The sequence below is a fragment of the Serinus canaria genome, chromosome 7, assembly GCF_022539315.1.
Source record: "Serinus canaria isolate serCan28SL12 chromosome 7, serCan2020, whole genome shotgun sequence".
Classification (NCBI taxonomy): domain Eukaryota; kingdom Metazoa; phylum Chordata; class Aves; order Passeriformes; family Fringillidae; genus Serinus; species Serinus canaria.
Genome location: NC_066321.1, coordinates 30,091,147 through 30,115,765, shown reverse-complemented (window position 1 = coordinate 30,115,765; position 24,619 = coordinate 30,091,147). Strand labels below are relative to the sequence as shown.

Here is a 24,619-nt window from a genome sequence, read left to right as displayed (position 1 = left end):
TTGTTCCCTCTCTGCACTATAACTTCACAGAAGACAAACAGAATTTTTCTTGCAGCCTTGGGGCCAACTGATAAGTATAATCTTTGTATTGGAGTCTGTGGCAGATCAGTAAATAAGGGAAATGGGTTTAACTAGCATTCCACACAGGTCATCTCACAGAAACAAGAGATGTGAGCAAGCTCATTGGAAAAAGGGGTCATGGATTAAAGGAAGACCTTGCTGGTAAACATGGGGCTACACTGTGGCAGGTTTTATGGACCTTGTGAGATGCTAAACCTTTTCAACCTTTTCTTGATCTCAAAAAAATTTCAGTATTAGGACATTTCATATTGGAAAGGAGCTCAGAAGGTCTCTTCCCTGTTCTCCTGCTCCAAGCAAAGTCAGCTATGAGATCAGGTTACTCAAAGCTTTATCCAGTTCCAAGGCTGGAGACTGCGAAATCTCCCTGAACAACCTGTTCCACTGCTTCTCTGTCATCATCTGCATCTTCTTTTATCTCATCTGAGAAATTAATTAATGCTTCCAGTTGCCAAATATCACCTATATCTGTTCCAATAGTGGCACCTTGGAATTTTTTATTCTGCTAAGGAGTCATAACTAGCTGGTTTGTTGGGGTTTTTTTCACTGTTCATACAGTATGGGCTGAGGCATTGTGAGGAGAATAAGAGTCAAGGAAGATGATGCTGTGCTGAAAACTTAACCCCTCCCCTTTGTTCAGGAAATCATAAAGCATTAGAGGATGGCCGTATTATGAACATTCTCACAGTTGGTATATTCAAATTCTGTAGGCTAAAAGGCTCTAGCACAGTGCTTTTAGGAGAACCACCCGACTTCTGTACAAGCTGAAAATATTCTCACTGTCATCAGAACAAAGATTTCAGTCCCCAGGGATGTTTTATGAAAGAAAAGAAGCAGCTGTACAAGCATTCCTGCCAAAATAATCAACAAAACATAACTATCAGTAATTGGAGTACATGGCTGTATATTTTGCACCCTGAGAACCACAGGGAATCAAAATGAGAGCAACAGCTGTGGAAGAAGCCATTAAATCATAAAGGAAATAGAAAAGGACAGCAAGACACTCCATGATAAAGATTTTTATTATTTTTGAGGTATGCCTTTGTGCCCTCTGAGACAGAGGTCAGGCTGCTCATCACCTCAGCAAATTAAAAATCAGCAACGTCATTTGGGTACCAAACCAAACATTGATAAATGTTCTTCCCACACCTATGCACAAGGTGTGGCACTCTGATCTTTAATCAAATCTCTGTTTGCAGGAAAACAGCTTGCTAGATAAAGCTACTGCCTAGCAAGAGCCTTTCATAATGACCACTCTACATCTGGCTGGGCTACCCAGGAAATTTCCTCCAATGAATAATCCTTCCTCTCTGAAGTTGGCATGTTTTGTATAATTCTGCAGACACTGCAGGGTGCTCAAGGAAGAATATTGGCCTGATTACACCATACTCCCTCCTCAGACATAATGCAGAATTTTCAGTCAGGATGTTGCAGCTGTTCCACCGCTGTGCATTGCAGTGTTATGCAACAATTAATGCCAGGAAATGGAGATTACTTCATACCTAGTGCAGAGTGGGTGATGACTTTTAAATATCCTCAGAAGTAAAGTTTTATTTTACAATTAAACAATAAGCAAATAAACACATGAAGCAACGACACTGAAGTCAAGCAGGAAGTATCTTAATGACTTTCAAATATGAAGAACTGAAAGTACAGTCTAACATCACATCACAGTAACACATGGAACATGAATTAATCAGAGCTGAGTCTACCAGAAATATTTCACCTATGGGATCATACAGAATATGCTCCACAGGCAGTGAGAGTCACTTGATCCAAACACACAGTCCACTGATGAGAAATACAACATAAAGAATTAAACAATAAAATGCTGCTAAAGAATTTGGCTATGCATGAGCTCTGTTCTGAAAATCAGAACTTGAGAGATATATAATAAATAAACCCTTGCAAAAAGACCTATTTACTAGATACATATATATTGCAAAATCTTACTTTTAAATATGAACTAGTTGGAAAAACCATGAAAAATTAATTGTGTTAATGTCTAAGCAGAATGCCCTGCAGTTGTATCTCAGGAAAACTCCAGTAAATGCTTCTGTGGAAAAACAATATTCTAATGCTAAAAAACAAATGCAACAAACCTCAGGGAATCCAGTTATTTTTAATTAGTCATGCTAATTAGCACAGCGAAAGCCTCAAAAGTGAAGATGATAACCAAAGCTTAGCATTGCCAGCTGCCTATCTTCTGACACAAAACAACTGAGACTACACTGGCAATTGTGCAATTACTAGAATACTGAGCAGGAGCAGCAGTGAGTGTAGGGCAAGATACTGTGCCTTTTTGTGGTTGTTGTTCACTTCTTAACAGGAACATTTGACCCTGCAGTACAAGATCTATCAGATTCACCTAAGTCCCTGGCATTCTGGTCTGCCCTACAACATCCAGTACTACAGAGCAGATTTCAGTAGCTGTGCAACTCACTGCTCCTTTTATACACACAACTACAGGAGAGTTAGGGGCTTAAATTAATTCCCTTCTGAGAATTATTGAAGAGTGAGATTTTGTTCTCCTTATTTAACTGTATTCTATGACAAAATAATACCATTAGTGCTCAGAAAATTAGTGTATTAAAAAAAATCAGCATTTCAAAACTAGCAATTTCTGTGGCATTACATTTCACCAACCATGAGCAACAGAAATATTTTCAGTTCTAAATATAATAAAACCCCACCACTCAGTGCTTTTTGTGTTATAAAATTAAATTTAAAAGAGGCAACAATCTCTACTATTTGGATGCCTCTTTCAACCATGTTTCCAGTTCTGATAGAGTTGTAAATAATTCTCCCACATGTCAAACACACAGTATCAGAGAAGTGTCAGATCAGAAAGATAACTACTGTCAACACTGCTAGCAAACATCTTGCCAATCATCTAGCAAGTATTTCCTCATTTTTGTTCTGCATAGGGATAGATATGCAGGTGCAACCTGTCATTAGAAGCTCTGCTGGGAAGAGGCTGAATGCTACAAACCTCCTCTTCCTCCACTTCCCTATCTACATGTTAGAACACAAAACCTTTACCCTCAGTCTCCTCAGCTTTGTCCTCAGCATCAGAACATGAGACACACTCTAACACTGCAAGGGCAAGAAACCGAGTTGTTCAGTAACTAGAGTCAAATGTTCAGCTTTCTTCATCAGCTATGTGCATGATGCAGCCTGGCCAAAGAAAAATACCTTCAGTTTTAAAATCTGAAAGCAGCTTGAGCACTGACTATACTGCCAAGATAATATATTGAGGTATACATTAAGTACTGAATATGCTTGCCAAGATAAATACAAAGATATCATGCATGGTTTTGGAGTGGAGCAGTGCCTGAGAGAAAACAGCAAACTGCAGTGGTATCAGATGCACATCTAGGTCTGATTCATTACATGGGAAATTTCCTCCTTTACTCTTCTGTTTGTAGGAATTTTAATTTTGTCCAAATGTTAACTCACCTGAGTTTATGTTTTAATGACTTCTGTAAAGTTGAAAGAATATTATTTGAGTTATCCATGATGACTTAAAAATCCTTTTCAAAATAGCATCTGGCATCCTCAGAGGTCATCAAGCCCTAGACAAAATTATGTATCAGCAGGCAAAACAGATCAGATGTGGAGCAAGAACAGTACCTCTTAAGGTATAAAGCTATTTAAAATTCTTTGTGGGTTTTTTTTTTTTGTTTGTTTGTTTGTTTGTTTGCAGGGGTTTCCAAGTGCTTAATATCGTCTAACTTCCATATTTGTCCTTATTTGACAGCATAAATACATTTGAAACATAGAATTCTGCAACATAAACTAACAATAAATAGAATATGTAGAATTATCTAATGCAGTAGGCTTATGTGCATATATAAACTTGTATTTCTGTATTCACAAACCTCTACACAGTTAAATTTATACAGATGAGACCTGAAACTTTATTAAATCTAGTGCAAATCCCCTAGCAGCAAGATGTTCAAGACTGTGCTGCTTAAATTCCCTGCATGAAGAATGCAATAACCCAAACAGTTCTTCATCACCGAAACCTTGCTCATCTTGCTGTGTAATCAATTCATTTGATTCAGATTATCTACAGGAGGAAAGCAGCAGAATATAGCTTTGCAGAGTACTATTCATTTAAACAAGCAAGATGCAGATCACATATCCATTATCATCTTATTCTTCTGTAATAGGATGATAATGACTTTATGACAGTTTAAAATACTAAATATGAGAGTAAACAAAAAATAAATGCATTTACTGTTCTTACTCAGAACAAGAAATGCATTTCATTTCACAGTGTCATCTCTGAAAAAATTTTCCAATTTTTCAGTCATTCAAATAATATATTTTATTCTGCAGGGTGTTAGCTGTTTTATTAAAAAGATAAAGGCAGAGCACTGATGGAGGAAGCATACAGTCTGCTGGAGTCTAGTTTAGTGCATGATTGAAAATAAGCCTGGCAAAGTCTCCTGGCAACACTTTGTGGAAAACACAGTAAACAAATAAGTGTAAGTTACATGAACAGTAACTAAATGCTAAAGCCTTCATTTCTTAGCCAAAAATACTTCCAATGCCTCTGTGTGCAGCTGAGGAGCTGATGCATCCATTTCAGTAGCAAACAATATGTGTTAGGCTGTATTTGGTGGACATACTTAACAGAGGATTAAAAGTCAATTAAATACTTCAGATAAAAACTAAAATTAAAAAAAAAAAGAGCAATTATTGTCTTCCTCTGATTTTAAAGAGATCATGACCTCCTTCTAGTTAATACCATTTTTAATCAGATACCTTAATGCAATCTGTGTAAGTAATGGGGTAAATCTGATAGTTGCAAGGACTATGAGGCCTCTTCAGCGAGCGTTGGCCAAACCTGCTCTGCTTTAATTGTGCTGATTACTGTATAAATTCTAGAACAGTTGTGACAGATTTATCACTTTAACTCTGCTTACCATTAAGCCAAGCACAGCCTGTTACACCACTGTTCAAGGGCCCAGGGTTTTTTCCTGCTGGGACAGAGAACTCAAGAACCCCTGCAGTCAAATCTTAACCATACTCTGGGTCTAAGAGTTGCTATAAATTTTGAATTGTCTTTTGAGCTCTGAACACTGTCCATAAGAGGTTTTTGACCAATGCATTATCTCCTGGATAATAATTTTTCAAGATTTCATTGAAAATGGAGACAGCAGACAAGGCTAAGAAGATACAAAGGAAGTAAAAAATAGTTGCCTGTTTTCCCTTCTTTAGGGAGAACTTTTATCCTTTTGGACTGGAATAATTCTAGAAATGTAAATTCCTTCATTACAATTTATTGTCATGCCTTTTTATCTGTTCTGGTCTGGAGAGAATCAAATGTAGTCACATCTTGTCCATGTTGCTAGCAATTTTACCACTTTACTAATGGCCACTCTAAATTTTCCTCCTTCATGCCATGTAAACTGATGCTGACAGGACTGTCACTTCAACCGAGACCTATAAGCGACCTATAAGCAAAATTTGGCAAAGCTTGTTTATTGAAAATTCAGTATTTTTATTTCTGACTTCCACTGCTAATGAAGGTCACTACTTCTCAGTAAGTCTGACAAGTTACACTGACAGTGTCATATTTATAACCTTGTAAAAAGGTTTTAAAAGTTTGCTTTAACAGTATTAACTGAACTTACATTGTGTGTAGGCTGAGATATTAATTTACAAGTATCTAGTGCTAGTTTGGGGTCGTTTTGTTTTGCAGACAGCTACTGTACTGATTTCTGATGTGCTAAACACCTGTGTCTTTCTTTAAAGAAATGTCAGAATATTAATAAAAAGGATGTTACTCAAATGCTCAACGTTAAAAATTTGTATGATTTTATCTAGGTAGAAGGCTATCTCTCTCACATGTGATAATGCATGTCAGTGGCAGAAAGACCTTAATTCTATTACTTAAATTGCTGTTAAATTCAGAGCCATGGGCAAAGTTTTGCTAAATGTTCAACAATCAAAACACATACCAGGAATTATGCAATGATTCCTTGTGGTTATTCTTGCTCCAAATGAGGAATTAGCATTTTAAAAATCAGCACTGAAAATACCACGAATGCAGACAGCATTACTGCATTTTAAGTAACTATACCAGATACAGATATGGCAAACATTCATAACCTATCAGCATTTTCCTTGCTGGTTTATCTATTCTAGTGGCTTCTTCTTGAAAGAGAAGGAAATCTTTTGAAGGCTATTAAACTACTTAAACTTGAGATCCTTACACCTCACAGTAGTGAGGCACCTTACAGCCTGCCCTTTGTACTTCCATAGGCCTTCTTCCTTAATTGCAACAGCTGTACTTATTCCAAAAACTCTGTTAAAATGTTAGGTGATAGGATCAGTGATGGTGTTTCACAGGAGAGCATTTGGGGAAAACAGTTACATCTCAGTGAGGTTTAGACTTCAAATACGATGACAATCATTGTAAAGCTTAAGGCACAGCAACTTGCAACCAGGGAATTTTGCCTTTTTAAATTTTATGTCAACATGACAAATAGAAATGTTTTGTGATAACCCAAAATAAATGTTTCACAAACTCTTTTCTGTGAGCTTTTCTGTCAGAGGTCACCCAGCTGTGGAATGTTTAGTCTGCTACTCCATGAGAACTTGATCAGAATATTTTCTCTCCAGCTACTGAGATGAAAGGTCTAGATTGCCAAGCAAGAATTGCTTGGTTTTTAAATTGAGGTTTAAAACAGTCAGCATAAATACTGTGATAAAATTAAAATAGATACATGTGTCATTCAGTCCAGTGAATATTTCTGCAATGAGTAGTTTTCCGACTGTGACTTCCTAAAGCAAAAAAAAGCCCAATTTTAAATATGTAAACAGTAATTTAAACATGGAAATGCTAATGTTCATGGGTGGATCATAAATAAAAGCTAGGACCTCCAAGTTTTGTTTCTCACCCTGAAAACTCACACAGCTTTGGCTTAGATTTCCTCTCTGTATTCATTGATCTCAGTTGAGCATTTTGAGCTGTATGGACCTGAAAGCACTAAGGATCCCACTCACCATAAAAGGATGGTGAACAAGTATAACCCTCAAGACTGAAAGTTCTACCTAGGGTTCCATTTCTTTGGGTCCTAGGTTGTTTTGCCATGTGTGCAGGCTGATTTGTACGAAAACTGAAAACTTCGAGTAGAGAGAAGAAAAATAAAAACAAAACTCAAGAGGAATAAGGACAGTGGGTAATGGCATAAATGGGAAGGCCTCAGCACAGCTTAAGACAGAAAGAATGAAGTTTAAAAATGAATGAAGGCCAATAAGCTGTTTGCTAACATGGCCTCTGGCACATTAGAAGTTGAAAACCTTAGAGTTTCCTTTCAAATAACCCCCATCTCCAAACCTGGAAAAACAGTCTCTAGCGGCTCTATTTGCCCAGTAGCAGGAGCTAAGTCCAAATGTATGTGACAGTGAGAACAAAGGCACAAAAAGCACATGAGAGCTACGCATTTAATAAAACATCCTAGGCAAGATTCTAATCCAACTGGGCATCTCAGAGCAAACATCCTTACCTTCATTCCTGCCTTAGAGAGCCTTACAAAGGTATTATGCATTTCCCCCCTTCTCCAACCTGCTCAGACATGTTCTGTTCTGCACAAGCTCCCACTTAGGTGTCTGTTGTTTGTCTAAGGAACGTGCTTGATGGGGCTGTAACCTATCTCAGCTGAAATTACCAATTTCCTGATTCCAGGAGACCCATATCATGGGAGCAAAAGCAGGCTGCCACTTCCATGCCTTCAGCCCATCCTGCTCAGGCCTGCCAACTCCCCCAGACAATCTAATCTCTGGGTTTTATCTTCTAGAAAATATCAGTTGTTCATAGTATTAAACACAGCGCTTATTTTCATGGAGGCACTCCCAACAGGAAAGAGAAGCAAGCCCATAATTATCCCTCCAGTCTTCTCCAGACTTCCTAATGCAGCTTCCAAAAAGCACTTACTGGGTGCAGTAAGTCCTGAGTGACTGCTTGACTCTTCATTCAGGGTTTTTGGTGCACTTCTCTTTTTCCTTTTCTCATTAGGCAGAAATATTAGCACTAATTGGATTTTATATCAAGATGCCCAATCCAAGATCATCCAAATGAGGCATCTGTCTATCCAAAGTTCTTGAGCAGTTTTAAGCCTCTCATATGCCTGCTCTTTGGTGGCACCTACAGAAGAGCTTCCAGCATCCAGGCACCAGGCTTCCATCTTCATGCTGCAAACAAAATGTTTTGTAAGACACAGGATTTGATTTTTTTAAGATCCCTGAACATTCCACTGCTCAAATGTGTATCTGGAACTCTGATCCCATACTCAAAGCAGTTACTGCAGTAAACCTGTGCATTGGTTATTCAGAGCATTTGAGGGACTGCCCTGCAGCAGACAAACCCAAATCTAACAGCTCTGCATTTGTAAGTGAAACTAGCACTAAGGTGACACTCTTCTAAAGTCTAACAAAGTGCAGAAGTGCACAACAAATTGTTCTGCACTAAGGAAGGAAAAATTATGAAAATTAAAGGTGAAACTGTCTTCTCAACTACAGCAACATAAGACCTTGAGAAAGGCTCTCATTAGAGCTACTTCAGTTTTATACTGAAGAACAGAGTGAACTTGTAAAAGTCTATTTTTGAATCCTCTCTTATTTAAATCATCAGATGAAAGACTGCTGGGAGTATTTTATAAAGAAGCTGTTCGGTTCAGCACTTTAAAAAGCTCTGAGGTATGCAATCAGATTGTAAAAACTAATGAGAGACTGATGATATTTCTCAGCTATTTTGACAACAGACTTAAAATTCTCCATGTGAAAATGAAATTCTGCTTTTAATTAGAAAATATTAAAAGCAGAATTAATAAAAATAAAATGAAAATTTAAAAAATAAATTAATGCTTGTGAACTCCACAGAATTTTTGTGCAAACAAGTTTTCAAATAGCTTTAACAGTGTATCAGAAGTGCTGAAAAAACTGACAGTACTTCAAGACCATAAAAGTACTAAGACCTCTTGTTTTACTTGCAGTTGCAGGACTTTTAAAGTAGACTGATTATAGGTTTTGCAAGGTTTCTTGTGTCATTGACAATCTAGATACTTAACATAAGGAAACAACCCACAACTTTGCCTAGATTTCAGATTCCTGGCTGTGTTAAGTTAACCTAACTCCCTTCAAATCCTCATGTCTCAGACAAAAAGGATTACCATAAAGCAAACCCAACTAATTTCAACAATTTGAATTTTCTTAGACCAGTATAAATTAGAAAATTAATAAAATATAGGTTCAACTGAGAAATTAACATGGAGATTGATGCTACATCCAAGAATCTACTTACTTGGATTATGAGGATACAATGTCTGAATACAAAGTAACCCAGGAACTGAGGGAGAGATCGGAACTGAGGATGCTTCCAAACAGACAAAACCCCACATAAATGCAATATCCTCTCCCCTTTTAGAGACCTCATCCACCTGTCTTACATGGCCGGCCCGACTCTTTCCTCGACTGTCTCTGAGCAGCCAGCCAGCACAGTTTCAGCTTGCTCTCTTGTGGCCAACGTTAGAGCTACACTAGTCGCGGTGCTATTCCCCTCCAAGGACCTCTGTGAGCGGTTCTTCTAAAGCATGACGAGTTTCCTCAGAGTACAGTCACAGCTGAACCTCAGACTTGAGCCCAACACTGATTATGATGGCTGAACATGTTTCCAGCATGAACAGACTTAAACCCACAACTGATTATGATGGCTGAACATGCTTCCAAGTGTCAGCTGAGACACACAGAATTGAGTGCATGTGGATTTCCAGCCCACACAAAAGCCAGGGAAACTGTGAGGCTGCTAAGCCTCCAAGGCTGTATCAGTCCTACCCCGTGCCTCTCACAGCTGTAAAATCCTCTGACACAAATGTACTGCCAACATCATGAACAGAGGTCTTCAGGACTTGACAGTGCTGTCACAAGGATGGCCTCAGCTCTTCGGTGTGGTTTTAACAGCAGCCTTTTGGAGCTTGAGCTTGGTTATTTAAAGGTTACTGTTTTGGCCATGCCTTTGCAACAGGTCATGGCAACTTCGAAGACTTTCTGGCATCAGTAACTGCTTCTGGTTTTTAGCTGTTTACTTGGCTTGTTGGGTAATTTGTGTTATTTTTTATATTTTTAAAGATGCCAGATACTGAAAAGGTGAGGGCTTTAAAAGACTGAAATATTTTTTGATACTTAATTAACATTGTGTCAGGCATTATTAACCTCCAGAAATAATTTTATGCTGGTAAAAGAAAAATAGTTTAGAGCACCAGAGGTGGCACAAGGGCACAGACACAAGCAGAATGACCAGAGATGTGTCACTGAATGACATTTCCCACTTAGCTGTCAGCCAGATGAGCTCTCAGTGACCTCCCCAGCTCTCAGGAATAACAGTGCAGGCACATTGCAACACCAGAACTGCAGCAGCCCTGAAAAGAGCTTGAATGGAGATGACACTGCCCTGCACAGGGAGTGAAAAGGTGCCAACCTTTCCCTTTGCTGAGCTGCCAACACAGCTGCTCTTATTGTGGGTATCACTGTAATTTCAGGAATGATCTTGTCACATGAATTCATTCATTTTAAAAGGAACTGTCAAAAGCCCACTCCATATCAGTAGAAGAATCATCAAGTTGTGGTAAGACCAGAAGTTAAAACCATTCCCCATTTGCTATTATGCCTCAAAACCATTATCATCACTCTTCTGAAACAGTCAATAACACTGAGTGATGGGGTTTTGATTAATAAACATTAACTGCATTTATTACTGAACATAAAAAGAATAATCAGTACGGAAATTATACTTTGACTACTGTGTTACTTGATCATCAACCTTTGTAACATCTGAACAATAAATAAAACTCGGGCAGCAGAGGGTTGGGAGTTACTCAGATTAAACACATTACTCACCAGAACAACAGTGACAAACTACAAAGCACACTGAGCAATAGCACCAAAACTGATCTGTGTGACCCAGATATGTGTATTTCTTCTAGAAGTCAGAGCACAAGCCCTGGAACCATTCCAACCCCTGGGCAACAACTCCCCAGCAGCTTCAGCTGCTCTGCTTTGGGACTGCCAGAATCACAGCAGCACTGTGCACTGCTGAGAAAAACAGATCAGCCCCCTCACCTGTCCCACCACACAGCCCCACACCCAGCCTTTGTGGGGCAAGGCTGGACGGAGGCACAAGTGTGAGCTTTAAGTGGACAGAAGAGCAAGACTGACCTTTGAGGCAAGCGTAACCTCAGTTTCCCTTTCTGCTAAAAGCAAATAAGGACAACTTTTGCAAGCAAGTGTATTGCCCAATATTCTCATAGCCAAATTGTCTTCATCCTTCTGCTAGGAGCCAAAAGTTTGATCAACATCACAGACATTCCAGCCAAGCTCATGGATACAACCAAGGTGTAATCCTGGTCACAAACTCTAAGTATTATCAAAATATATAATGTGAATGATTATGTGAGATTAAAGCAAAAAACCACTCCAACCTCTCTTACTAAACTTGCAAATATTCCAAATGGTTTGTGAAGATTTGAACTATATTTGCACTGCAGTCAGTACCACAAGGACCATGAGTGGGACAGAAATCTCATAAAATCCTACAACTGAGAATTTGGTAGCAATTGGTCTTTATGTCTGGATTACTCTTAAGAGCTTAGAATAATTATACAATGTTAAAAAGGAAAGGGATAAAAATGAGACAATGATGTATTTATAAAGACAGGTAGACATATGCATCACTGTGACATATCTATAGTAGAATGGAAGAGACAAAGAAATGTTAGGATCATCTTAGGTGGACGGTCTTAAACATCTATCTTGTATAATAATAAAATCATAGAATCCTGGAATGCTTTGGGTCGGAAGGGTCCTTAAAGATCATCTCGTTTAAACTCCCTGCCACGGGCAGGGACTAGAGCAGGTGTCTCAGAGCCCTGTGCAACCTGCCCTTAAACACTTTCAAGGATGGAGCTGGAACAGGTTCTCTGGGCAAGCCCCCCCCCGTGCAAGTGTCTCACATCCTCCGTGTAAGCAATTTCCATCAAGTATCTAATGTAAACCTCCCTCTGTCAGTGTGAGTCCGTTCCCCCTTGTCCTGTCACTACATGCCCCTCTAAAAAGTCCCTTTCTTGTAGAAACTTGTCCTAATAACGAACATAATGAAACACGTGATCCTAATGTCTGTAGATAGTGTATGATTCATATCTCTTCTGGAATACCTTTAAGCAAACCGCTCAAAGGGGTTTGAGAGCCCGACAGCAGCCCGGGGACACACCACACCAAGCCGACACACTCCACAAGGAGCACAGTTTCCAAGCCTCATTCCAAACATCTTCTCCACCTTGGGCCTGTCCCGATGTGCTGCCGGACACGGCTCCCGGAGCTCCGTCCCGCCCGGGACAAGCCGCCACACTCCCGCCTTCCCCCGGCCGGGGGCGCGAGCCCCCTCAGGATCCGCGCCGTCCGGCCCGCGCCCCCGCGCGTGCTCTGCCGCGCCTGCTGATTGGTGGCTCGTCAGGCGCGCTCTCGGCCGCCCCTGCTGATTGGTGGTGTTCTGTGCGCATGCGCTGTGGTGCAGCTGGTTGCGGTGGCTGTGTCGGAAGTGCGGCTGTCGCCGCTGCCGGGTGAGAGCGCCCGGTGCCCGCCGGGGCCATGTCGGGCCGGCCGCCGCGGCAGGAGGATGGGGAGAGCGCGACGCTGCGCCACAAGGAGGAGCTGAGCCGGCGGGTGAGCGGAGGTGGCCCCGCGGGGCCCTGTGCCGGGCTCCGGGCCGAGGCGCGGGCGGCCCCTGGAGCCTGTCGCCTGGGGTGCGAGCAGCGTGAGGAAGAGGAGGGTGGGTGCTGTCAGGGACCGGGGCTCCTGTGCCCGGGGCTGCGCCCTCGGGCCCCCAGAGCGGCCTGCATTTAGCGAGCCCATGTTGCCTCGCTGATATCTGCTTGTCAGATGGGTATTTTGGGTCTTGCTGCCTGAACTGTCAAGTGAGACGTAGTGAGGTTTTTCTCACAGAATATCGTGAGTTTCAAGAGACGTCCAATGGTCGAGTCTAACTCCTGCGCTGCTCAGGACACCCCAAGAATTACAGCATGTGCCTGAGCACGTTATCCAAAAGCTATTTGAGCTCTGTCAGGTTGGCCTTGTGACCACTTTCCCTGGGGAGTTCAATCCCTAATCCCCCTTTGAGTGAAGAACCTTTTCCTGGTATCCAATCTAAACATGCTCTGACCCTGCTCCAGGCTGTTCCCTGTGCTACTGTCACTGGTCACCAGGGAGAAGACATCAGTGTCTGCCCCTCCACTTCCCCTCCTAAGGAACTTGAAGACTGCTGTGGGGTCTCCCCTCAAAGTACCCTCACCTGCTTCTCATATGGCTTCCTTCTAGCCTAGTTCAGCTTTGTCTGCCCACAATGTCCCAAGGGATTTCAGCCATAGAGGCTGGTGCTCCTCATTTACCCACTCCTTCCTCCCTGGTGCCCACAGCTTTGTTCACTATGCAATCTGCCAAGCCTGTCGAACTTTCACTCCAAAAAACACCTCATATCAACCTGCCAGTATTCCAATAGGGCCTGCAGGGAAGCCAGAGAAGGGGCTCTTTGTCAGGAGCTGTAGTGACAAGGAAGACCAGGAGCAATATGTTCAACTTGAGAAAGAGGGCAGATTTGGATTAGATACTAGGTAGAAAGTCTTTGCTGTAAGAATGGTGAGCCACTCACATGTTGAGAAGCTCTGGATGCCCCGACCCTGGAAGTGTTCGAGGCCAGGTTGGATAAGGCCTGGAGCAGCCAGGTCTAGTGGAATGTGTCCCTGCCCATGGCGGGGGTCAGGCTGGGACTAGATCATCTTTAAAGTCCCTTGCAACCCCTTAACATCATGTGATTATATTAAAAAAAAATTACTTCTGCATGGCCCCACATAGAGACAGTGATGTTTTTGATTGCCTGGAAGCTGCAAAGCTGGGACATCACAGAGCTACAGGTTGTCACTTCTGCTGTGCCTCAGTGGCTGGTGCAGTCTGTATCAGAGGATGGCTCTGCTGCTTTGCCTTATTGGTGTTGTAGATAAAAGAGATTGATGTACCTGCTGGAAGAGTTGCAGTTTCAGGGTGCCACATTCAGTTTGGCTGACCTCACTCTGTGGCTTTTAAAGGTAGGAGAAATACCAATGCATGCAAAATAGCCTGTTTCTAGAGAAATTAAGTATGTAATTTTTATACTTACTTTGTCTTCAGTGATTCAGCTAGACATGCATGTTGCTGTCCTAAAATATCAGTAGACATGCTCACCACTAGGATTATAATATCATGTCTTGTTTTAATCATTAAATTCAAATGCACCTTTGTCTTTCAGATTAAAGAGCAGAAGGTTGTAGTTGATGAGCTTTCTAATTTGAAGAAGAACCGGGTAAGGTTTTACAAATTTGCTTTTAACTATTTCATTTTAGCAGAGAAATAAACATGGAGGCAAGAGGGGCAACAAAATCAGAGCATGCTGTCTTTAATTTGTTGTAATCCAGATTTTAATAAACATGTGGTCTGCTGTGCTCAGAATAATTTGTCCTGCAAATTATTTGATTATGTATACTTGGGCAGTGTTGGGGTTTTTTGCTTTTTTATGTTTTATTTAAGTTATTTCATTAAGATGTTTGGATTCATGAAGTATTCTTACTTTTTCTGTGCATTTGTTTAAAGTAGAATGTGATCCCTTGTGGATGAGGAAAAGAGAAATTCAGAATTGTCTTAGGTTGAGCATGAAATCCTTTGGATGGTACAGCATCAGGATGCTGGTGTTCACAGGGCAGAACTTACCCCTTCACTTTTATACCAGGAGTGTCTCTCTGGACCCATACCAGCTTCTGCTGCAGTGTGGTTCCAGAATCTGCTGATTTGACTTAATACAGTGTGGCTTTTGTTTTACAGAAAGTTTATAAGCAGCAACCCAACAGCAACATATTCTTCCTTGCAGACCGGACAGAAATGCTGTCTCAGTGCAAAAGTAAGTTTGCAGTGTAAAAGTATCTCAAATAGTTCATGTTTAAAAGCTACATTTTTAGCTGATTTCAAAAGTATATTAAAATGAGAAAATTGCAGCTGTGTGTCCAATACAAAGTAATAGGAGAATGGATAATAGAGGTGATGATGGAACAAGCATTAGAAGAGTGTAAATTTAGAAGTAGATATTTAATTTTCTGGAGTGAACAATTGCTGCTTCTCTTTGCTTTGATTTGGGTTAATAGCATTGCCATTTTTATTGTCAGTTCCCTTTTCCTACTACAAATGCTGAAGTCATACTGATTGTATAGGAGTTGACCATTCCCCTATTGCACTGTGGCTTTCTTTGGAAAAAAATCATCATCTTTGTATAATTAAAAAGGAATATGCTACAGCTAGCTTATATAGCTTGTGTTAGTAATAATGGAACACAAACATAGCACTTTGCTTACTTAGTGTTTTGTGTTTATCACTTTAATTGAACAAGTGGCTGGAATTATTAATTATTGTAGATATACACTTAAACTTACGTACGCATAAACTTTCCTGTTTATGAAACTGATCGTTTGTGTAATTTTCTCTTACCCAGATACATTAGATGAATTAAAGAAGGCACATCTGGAGCTGGAAAATTCAGAAAAAGCTAAAATCAAGAAGTAGTTGATGTGAATTCCTTGTTGCAATGTGTGGTATTTGCTGTGTTGTTACATTGTGCAGCCAGCCTGCGATCCGTGATTTCCTCAGTGAAGACATCCTCTGCTATCTAAGAAGAAGAGGACCAGACAGTAGCCAAGAGTTGATAAAAACTGTGTCTGATCTCTCTTATGAATGCCTGTTTTCAGGCCATGTACTTCACTTGAGGGGACTGGTGACTCCTCAGCCTCTGGAAGATGCCAGTAACAATGTTTTTCTTTGGAATGGAGAAATTTTCAGTGGGCTGCATGTAGGAAATCTTGAGAATGACACTGAAGTAATGTTTCATCATCTGGCTTTATGCAGCAGTGAAATGGACATTTTGTCTCTCTTTTCATCACTTCAGGGTCCCTGGTCTTTTATTTATTATGAAGCACCCAGACACAGTTTATGGTTTGGCAGAGATTACTTTGGCCGTCGTAGTTTGCTTTGGCAGTTCAGTAGTGAGGTTGACAGTGCTTTCTGTCTCACATCTGTAAGTGGTTCTTCTGAATCAGGCAACCAATGGCAAGAAGTCCCTGCATCTGGAATTTTCAAAATTGATCTCAAAGCTTGTGCAGCAGCTAAATCTTTATCTTTAACATTGTTTCCATGGAAGTTCAGCTGCAGAGAGAAAGCAGTAGAAGAAACATGCATTAATGTTCTTGACCAAGTGTCAAAAGACTTACCAAACCATGTACATCTCATGGTGAATGAATCAAAGCTGTGTCTTAGAGCACCAGTTATCCCCTTAAATAAAACAGTTTCTAGAGCTTCAGGTGCATGTCCAAGCTCTAATTTTAGCAATATTAACTGTATGGTTTCTGTAGAAACCCTTCAAGGATTTCTTGCAGAGGAACACAAGAAAAAATTAGCCTGTCAGTTTATTGATGTTTTAAATGAAGCAGTCAAGAGACGAGTCCTTTGTCTCTTTAGAGATCTAGATCAGATAACAAGAGAAGTTCCAAGCATGTCTCGTAAGAGAGCACACATTGCAGTGCTGTTTTCTGGTGGCATTGATTCTATGGTTCTTGCAGCCCTGGCTGATAAACATGTGCCTTTGGAAGAGCCAATTGATCTCCTTAATGTAGCTTTCATGAAGAAAGAGCAAGCTAAGCACAGGGGTAGCATTAAAAGACATACCGGAGGTGAAGTACAGCTTGATTTGCTTGATCCTCAAGAAAGCTGTCAAGATCCTGCAGCTGACACTAGTACTCATTTATCCTGCTTTGATGTTCCTGACAGAATCACTGGTAGGGCAGGACTGAAGGAATTAGAAGCCATTAACCCTTCAAGAACCTGGAACTTTGTGGAAATTAATGTTACACTAGAGGAATTGAAAAAAATGAGAAAAGAGCGTGTTAATTACTTAATCTATCCACGGGGTACAGTCTTGGATGACAGTATTGGCTGTGCAATTTGGTTTGCTTCCAGAGGAGAGGGCTTCATTAGTAACCAAGGAGAACTGCAACCATATAAAAGTCCTGCAAAGGTACTGTTTTGTTTTGTTTTCTTCTTAGTGTTTGACTTCTGAATGTAAAATCAGTTTTCTTGATTTAGAAATCAGCTGGGATTTTTGCTACTCATAAGGCTTCTGAAATTCAGTGTCAGAATGTAGAATATTCTATAATTATAATATTTGTGTAATTCTAGAATTAAAAATCACATTCAGTTCTTTTGTCATGTAATGGGCATGGCTTTTCAGTGAACTTGGATATGCAATAATATCCAATGGAAACAAATAACCACCATCTATAATTTTTGATTCTGATTTCTCACTTCTCTGTTCCTGAAAGAACTGTTTCCTTTCAGCTGTTGAAGGCACAGTAATGGGCCAGATGTAATAGTGTTTTTTCTCTTGATAAAACATTTTTTTGAGTAGTGTAAGCCATTTTTACTTTGTGTAATGTAGCTGTTACTAACCCAGTAGCTGGTAAATGAATAGCACTCTGGGTGTACATTCAGGTTACTACAACATATGGCATAGTCTTTGGCAATAATTTTTAAAGGCTGGTGTTTAACAAATGCTGTTTATTATCCTAGAAACTAACAAAGACATTCTTCAAATATACTGGTGTATTTGTGACACATGGCATTATTTTGATGGTTTTTTCCTTGCTCCACTAGCAATGTTTGTGTGTACTTTAAGGTCTGATAATTTAAGTTACCAGTGACTGTACTGGGAATTGTTTCAGGCTTTGTAAATGTGTAAGGCACAGCCCATTCTGATAAGGAATACTTTTAAAAGATGTATATTAAAATTTTTCTCCTTAAGATGCAGTTAAAGATTTAAGGTCTGTTACATATTAACTCGCATAGATACTAAGATTTCTTCTATTCTGTTTCCTGAGGTTGTGCTTACAGGAATTGGAGCAGATGAGCAGCTTGCTGGGTATTCTCGACATCGTGTTTGCTTCACAAAAGATGGCTTAGAGGGTCTGAATAAAGAACTAGAAATGGAGTTAGGGCGCATTTCTTCTCGAAATCTCGGTAGAGACGACAGGATCATCGGTGATCACGGAAAAGAAGCCAGGTATTACTGTTTTAACATGGAGCAAAACTGATTTTGCTGGTTAGATGCAGCTTTTAACACCCCTAACCAAATCTTAATTGAAACTCCTGTGTGTTTTATTGTCTCTAGTTTGGCTGTAGTTTTGTTATGTACTGGCTTGTGCAGTTTTTGGTTTTGTTTTTTAAAAAAGTGGTCTGTAGTATATTGTGGAAGAGTTTACTTAAGGAAATTTAGCAACTTGACCTCCATCTAGAAGTTTTAAGAAGAAGCAACAGATGTTGAAACAGGCAAATTCTAGCTGGTTTTATAATTGTAAGCTAAACAGTCTTTTGCACAACTTGGAAGTGTTCTGGTGTGGACCTTTTGGGAGTGTCTCTGGAGAAAGTGTAACAGGAGCTGTGTATTCCTATCCATCCATGCAGTAAAGGCATAGTCAATCTCCACCACATTTCCTGGCTGTTAAGTCTGAAGAGTTAAAGAATCATTTTATTTGTGCCTACTTCTTCCATGCTACCATCAAGTTGAAAAAAATTCCTTAGGTGTTGTCCAGGAGCAGAGGCCACTCAGGTGCATGAAAGGTTTTCTCAAGGGATCTTTGTGCCAGTTTTTTTCCACATGTTCTTAGTTGCACATTTTCACTTCAGCACAAGAACAGCTGGAGTGAGTATGTGCAGTGCTCTTAACCATGCACATGATTAGGTGTGAAAGCCTGAAATTCAGAACGATACCAGCATTTGTTGTGTAAATCTCTTTGTTTCAAAGTTACAGTGTAGTTTCACGCTGTCTTTGCATGTGGTAAAGGGGAAAACAGATTATTCCGATGGAATTTTTAAAGGATCTTTCCCCATGCAAATCTCTGTTTCAGGTTTCCTTTTCTTGATGAAGATGTTGTCTCATTCCTCAATTCTCTGCCTGTCTCAGAAAAAGCTGATTTGACTTTACCTCGAGGAATTGGCGAGAAACTGATTCTGCGCCTTGCAGCCAGGGAGCTGGGCCTGACAGCCTCCACTGTTTTGCCAAAAAGGGCAGTACAGTTTGGATCTCGGATTGCAAAACTAGAGAGCAACAGTGAAAAAGCATCTGACACATGCAGCAGGCTGAAGTTACTTTCAGTAGATGAATTATAGAGCTGTAGCTGGAGATGTTGCATTTATTCTATACACAAAGTCAGTAAATAAAGTTTTCTTACAAGGTTTGGCCTGGGGTTTTTTACACACTTGGATATAATTATTAATAATCAGAGTTGTACATGTCTACGAGGAACTCATGAATGCATCCTGCACTTTTAAGGTTTTTTGTTTTAAAACTGAGAATACTTAGTTTGCAATAATAACTGGAATCACTTTGGTGATAACAACACAGCATTTGTTTGTCTGACAAATGATTTTCAACACTTGTAATCCACGTGTTGTCCCTAAACATAACAGCATTGAAACACTTTTCATTGAACTATTTACAGTTGCTTTTATTTTATTAAGTTACTTTTTAAGATGCCAACCATCGTATCTCTTTTAGTTTTGGAACCTTGATGGAATCTTCTTCAACTCTTTTTGAAATATCGATTCCCAGGGGAGCTCTAGAAAACAAAATTATGTATTTGTTAAAAATTAACTTTGCCATTGCCATATCACAGATGTACAGCTTCACAGACCTTTTTTATAATTAGCACGAGAGTCAAAGTATTTCAGTACATTCCCTGCACTTCTAAGACTGTGACCATTAAAATAGTCTGTACCTGGAACTATCTTTACAATGAGGAAATATTTGTGTTTGTAGCCATTCCAAACTCTAGAACCACAGTTGTGATTTCAAAGCCATTTTCTGGGCCTGTTGTTCTATTTAGATTCTGATTTTAGTTGATAATTCATTTTAGGTCCTGCTGATACGTGCAAAACGCTAGACAATCACAGGTAACTCCCATGATATTCTTAAATCATGCATTGTCTACAGAAAGTAAAACTTAGGTTTTTATTCACTGAAATATATACAGCAAATTATTTTTGAAGTAGAGTTTTATTTTTCATCTGAAAACTGTAATACAATTTTTTTTTGTATTGAGACCATTCAAGTCTGTTTTTTTGAAAAGGGAAAAAGAACTGAAAAAAGTCCCAACTTTAGACCAGCTGGTACTTTTGAGATATCCACATTTTGTTTGGCCTTAAGCCTAACATCTATACAATCATTGAACACATTGAACTGTTATGATGTATGATAAATTAAATTTCTGAGCCAAAACGAACATAAATAGCAGCCACAATCATTTGTATTTAAAACTGCCTTGAAAGGTAACTTTTAAAATTCCCATGTGCTGCAGAGAGACTCCTCAGCAACGTGTGCCTCTTTTCCATGTGCCCTGTTCCCCTTTCCCAGCCTGCAGCAGGCAGTGAGGACAGAGCCTGGCAAGGAGCAGTCACTCACCTTGGCTCGTAGCGGACGCCAGCAGCGCTGTGAAGGACCCCCAGCCCTGCACGGAACCTTTCAATGCCATTCCTGAGCAACAAAGCAGTTACATAAAAAACGTGCATCACAGCTCTGCATTCCAGCACATCGTTCAGTCTGCACAAAAAAAGCTGCTTGACTCTTATGGCAATTTTGCATGTGCTCCTGTAATGTTGTTTAAAGAGAAACAACTCTTACCATGCAATCATAACACCATTATCAGTGCAGAGTCTTGGAGGAGGACACAGTAAAGCAAAATCATTTGCATCTGCCAGATTCTGTAGAACTTTTCGGATATACTGATTACTTGCAACTCCTCCTGATACAACCTGACAGCATTTCAAAAAGAAAAAAAGGCATTAACTCAAAAGTACTTATAGGTCACACACAACTAGCATCATGTTTAGAAAAGGGTTATCAGTTGAAGTTCTAAAGACAGCAATAAATGCTGCATTTCAAGATTAAAAGATTCTAGAAAAGACTATGCTAAATGAGCTTATTTTGCAAAAAGACGTTCCTGAAGCATGTCAGTCTGATGGAAGGTGGCCCTTCCCATGGCAGGAGGGTTAGAACAGGATGGTCTTTAAGGTCCTTTCCAAGCTAAACCCGTTTGTGGTTCTACTGTAACTAGAACAGCAATCAAGTATTGGGCAGCATGAGGGCAAGTTGTTATGGGAGGTTAGATTAGATGGTAAGACAATCTCTCTCTAGCTTAAAACCCAGCTAAATATTTATATGACTGTTACTTCAATATTGTTGGTATTTTAACAATATAATACATACAGACATATTAGATCTTCATATGTAAAAGGTAGAAAGTGCAACAAGGCATCTGCATCTTCAAATGATGTTCTAGAGTCAGCTATACAAAGGAAAAAAAAGATATACCCACCAAAGTGGCATGTTTTGATGGTAATATGCTGTTTTTGATGCAGAAGAGCATGGCTCGATATGTCCTCTGGATAATATGAACAGCCACTGCATGCTGTACGGCAGCAGCAATATCCTTAACACAGGACAGGATCTCACCCTCCTGAATACCTATAAAAGTATATCATCAAAGGGAGCTCCTGAGTCTAGGTCATCAAAAGCTCAGTTTGTATCTGACTGCCTAAAGATACCTTCTTCTTTTTCTTTCTGTACAATGGCATTATTGACAAGGTTCTGAAGTCCAGAGAAGGAGAAGTCGCAGTTCCGATACTGCCGCATGGGCAGTCGGAAGGTGAGCAGTTCCTGGTTGCCAGTCTGAGCCAAGTGCTCTATGGCCTTCCCCCCAGCCATGCTGTGGCACTCTGGGTGCTTTCTTAGAGACAGCCTTCGTGCCACCTAAGGAGATGACAAACAACAGACTTAGAATCAGTTCTTCCTGGAACGGCATCACCGTATTGCAGTCCTTGGAGTAAAATGTGACACCAAAACAAAGCTGGTTTCAACTTTTGAAAATCCCCTTTGTGATTCCATCCACTCTCCCAATTTTTTAATTAATATGTACAAATACTGTTCAAAAACAGTGCTGAGAACAAAGCCATAAGTGACCAACTTTACAGACTGTACTCAGGGACCCAGAAAACTTCAGATTGTGAAGGCCTAACCTTGCTTTTCAAACTCTAAAATCTAAAATTAGTAAGAAATGCTTTAACATGCATTGTTGTAAACCTGACGGCATATTAACACCTCTTTAAAATATCTCTAAAAATCTTCTCTAATTAATACAACTTTGTATAATCAGTGTCAATGAAACATCCAACACCAGGTTTTGGTTAGGTTGCCTATTTGCTGAAATATAATTAATGTATATACATTACAGTTGATATTTTGTGTACATTTTTAGCAGTCTTTTGTATCTTAAAACTATGGCATTTCAAAATAGAAAAAAAATTACGTAAAACTTGCATTGCATTGAATTGCTGTCCTCAGGCTGATCATATGTAGCATAAATGCAATAAAAGGAAGAGGACAACTATGGAAAGGTAAGGAAAGGAGATATTACCTTATCCAGCATATCACCCGGTGCGATGTCGATGGACTGTCCAAGCAGGAGGAAATCTGAAACTCCTTGTGCTACTGCCAAGAGACAGTGGCCTCCAGAGATGAGGAGAACTAAGAAGGGAAATTCCAGGTGATGCGTGAGCCTGATGGTCAGTGCGTGAGCCTCCATGTGATGGATGGGGATGAAGGGTTTCTGGTGCCTGCTGACCAGGCTGCGGCTGTACTGCAGCCCCACGCCCAGGCTCAGGGCGAGCCCGGGCTTCACTGTGGTGGCCACAGCCGCAAGCTCGGCCACAGAAACACCGCTGGCACGAAGGGCCTCCTGAACCACTCGCTCGATGTTTTCTCTGTGGAGCTGCTGTGCCACCACGGGAATTATTCCTCCTGATCTAGTAAAACCAAGGAATTGCAATGCATTGGTAGTTTGTAACAGATAGAATGCCATAAAAATAGTTTTCAGGCACCTCTTAACCTTGTCACATCCTGCCTGTTTCCTTAGTGCATTCTCAAATGCCTTGTTTAGTGTCAAGGGCAATGAAGGGAGCATAATTATCAGTAGAGGGCCAGAAAAGGATGTAACTCGCCCTTTCTTGGTACAGCTGCTTTTTAAATGTATCTCAACACTGTTCCCAAACAATATAACTTAATATTCATAACCCCTCACTCGTCAGCTCAAGTTCTTAAACACCAGTGCTTGTATTTGATTAATTTTTTTTTCCCTTTAAAAAGGGAAAATTAAAATCGCTGATTTTAACAGTAGCAATGTTTTCATCTTTTATTCAAGCTAGAAAAGTAATCTGTCTCTCTTTGAAAGAAAACAGTGGAGGAAACTTGTTAAATCCAAGGCATTTATTTCCCACCACTTAGAACTATCTCAGGCAGTATGTGTTGAGGCCAAAGCGATACATCTTCACACCTACCCACCACTTACTGAGTTTTATGGGGCAGGGAAGACTTTCATATGGATGGTAAGTAACAATAGCAATAAAATCGTTATTAAGGCAGAAGCCTTGAAAGAAGTCTGTTCTTACTGTAAATGAACTTCCTTCTGACAGTGCAGTGCTTCTCCCAGAACACAGCCAGCTTCATCCACCACAGCAGCGCCGGTGTCGTCACAGCTCGTCTCTATTCCCAAAACCAGCCTGCCAAATCGCTGCTTCCCAGAGTGAACAGAGCGAGTCCTCAGCCACGCAGCTCGGCCGTGCTTCACTGACCGCAAAGCGCTTTTGGCAAGGCTGTTCATTGTTTATAATCTACGCGGTGCTTATGTCTAGAAGAGAACTGTATCGTTTATTATTAGTGGAGGGTTTTCAAGCAACTGTTCTGCTCTGATTTTCTGAGGAGCTTTAAAGTCATGAATGGCCACGCACAACACTTAAGACCCTAAGAAAAAATAGCTGGGGGGTACGGTCTCTTTTTACCTGAATTAACGTGTGAAGAGAGTTCTTCACGACGCTCGGTGGCGGTGGAGGTCGCAGCCCGCCTGTGGCCCGCAGCAGGAGCGCCGGCGGGAAGCGGGCAGGACAGGGCAGGTCTGGCTGCCCCGCCGGGTCACGGGCTCGGCCGCACCTCCGCAGATCCTCCGGCCCCGGGCAGGGGGAGCGGCGGCCGGAATCCCCCGGCCCCGCCCGAGTCGCGGCGCTCTCGCGTCGTCCCCGTGTCGCGATCTGTCGCCACCCCCTCCCGGGCCCGGCTCCGCCCCGCCGGGGACGCGGGCGGTGCTCGGGGCCGGCGCAGCCGCCGTGCGGAGAGCAGCGACTCCTCCGCAAGCCGCGGGCTTTGTCCCGCCGTGCCCGGGCACCCCGGCCCCCGGACACCCATTTCGGGCCGTGTCTTGTAGTTCCGGCCCCTCGGCAGCGACTGTCAAAGGCAGCACAGCCTTGTGATGGCCATTATTTAAAAATCAGCCAGTTACCGCTTTCTGTGCAAGCGACTGACAGAACT

At 40.9% G+C, this 24,619-nt stretch overlaps 3 protein-coding genes across 6 annotated transcripts; 2 read left to right on the top strand and 1 right to left on the bottom strand.

The window, feature by feature from the left end:
• The first annotated feature begins 12,637 nt into the window (after window positions 1–12,637).
• ASDURF (ASNSD1 upstream open reading frame) lies at window positions 12,638–15,799 on the top strand. Its single transcript, XM_030241724.2, has 4 exons — window positions 12,638–12,807; window positions 14,423–14,476; window positions 14,992–15,067; window positions 15,653–15,799. Exons 1-4 carry the CDS (start codon window positions 12,733–12,735, stop codon window positions 15,721–15,723), a joined length of 276 nt encoding a protein of 91 aa, XP_030097584.2. The 5' UTR covers window positions 12,638–12,732; the 3' UTR covers window positions 15,724–15,799.
• On the top strand, window positions 15,746–19,440 carry ASNSD1 (asparagine synthetase domain containing 1). 3 transcript variants are annotated; one of them, XM_030241670.2, is made up of 3 exons: window positions 15,746–17,227; window positions 18,087–18,268; window positions 19,113–19,440. In XM_030241670.2, the coding sequence occupies exons 1-3, from the start codon at window positions 15,746–15,748 to the stop codon at window positions 19,372–19,374; spliced, it is 1,926 nt and encodes a 641-aa protein (XP_030097530.2). In that variant the 3' UTR covers window positions 19,375–19,440. The 3 variants fall into 3 exon arrangements, with proteins under 3 accessions (XP_030097530.2, XP_030097531.2, XP_050832723.1); XM_050976766.1 differs by having other exon boundaries at window positions 17,079–17,227; window positions 18,100–18,268; XM_030241671.2 differs by lacking the exon at window positions 19,113–19,440 and having other exon boundaries at window positions 18,100–18,185.
• Window positions 19,441–19,697: 257 nt separating this feature from the next.
• On the bottom strand, window positions 19,698–24,365 carry OSGEPL1 (O-sialoglycoprotein endopeptidase like 1). Of its 2 annotated transcripts, XM_009088141.4 has the most exons (8): window positions 24,097–24,365; window positions 23,707–23,956; window positions 22,677–23,064; window positions 21,808–22,012; window positions 21,579–21,727; window positions 20,885–21,015; window positions 20,666–20,737; window positions 19,698–19,823 (listed from the first exon to the last, which is right to left on the bottom strand). In XM_009088141.4, the coding sequence occupies exons 2-8, from the start codon at window positions 23,916–23,918 to the stop codon at window positions 19,733–19,735; spliced, it is 1,248 nt and encodes a 415-aa protein (XP_009086389.1). In that variant the 5' UTR covers window positions 23,919–23,956; window positions 24,097–24,365; the 3' UTR covers window positions 19,698–19,732. The 2 variants fall into 2 exon arrangements, with proteins under 2 accessions (XP_009086389.1, XP_050832726.1); XM_050976769.1 differs by lacking the exon at window positions 24,097–24,365 and having other exon boundaries at window positions 19,698–20,803; window positions 23,707–24,089.
• Between the last annotated feature and the right edge of the window lie 254 nt (window positions 24,366–24,619).

What these genes read in the sequence shown, in the direction of transcription:
- ASDURF (XM_030241724.2), top strand. Translation starts at nt 12,733, where the DNA reads ATGTCGGGCCGGCCGCCGCGGCAGGAGGATGGGGAGAGCGCGACGCTG. An exon ending in AGGAGGAGCTGAGCCGGCGG is followed by an intron (nt 12,808 to 14,422) that starts GTGAGCGGAGGT and finishes TTTGTCTTTCAG; the next exon opens with ATTAAAGAGCAGAAGGTTGT. An exon ending in CTAATTTGAAGAAGAACCGG is followed by an intron (nt 14,477 to 14,991) that starts GTAAGGTTTTAC and finishes TTTGTTTTACAG; the next exon opens with AAAGTTTATAAGCAGCAACC.
- OSGEPL1 (XM_009088141.4), bottom strand. Translation starts at nt 23,918, where the DNA reads ATGAACAGCCTTGCCAAAAGCGCTTTGCGGTCAGTGAAGCACGGCCGA. An exon ending in CATCAAAACATGCCACTTTG is followed by an intron (nt 21,016 to 21,578) that starts GTGGGTATATCT and finishes AAATGCTGTCAG; the next exon opens with GTTGTATCAGGAGGAGTTGC. An exon ending in AATGGTGTTATGATTGCATG is followed by an intron (nt 20,738 to 20,884) that starts GTAAGAGTTGTT and finishes TTTGTTGCTCAG; the next exon opens with GAATGGCATTGAAAGGTTCC.
- ASNSD1 (XM_030241670.2), top strand. Translation starts at nt 15,746, where the DNA reads ATGTGTGGTATTTGCTGTGTTGTTACATTGTGCAGCCAGCCTGCGATC. An exon ending in CATATAAAAGTCCTGCAAAG is followed by an intron (nt 17,228 to 18,086) that starts GTACTGTTTTGT and finishes CTGTTTCCTGAG; the next exon opens with GTTGTGCTTACAGGAATTGG. An exon ending in GATCACGGAAAAGAAGCCAG is followed by an intron (nt 18,269 to 19,112) that starts GTATTACTGTTT and finishes TCTCTGTTTCAG; the next exon opens with GTTTCCTTTTCTTGATGAAG.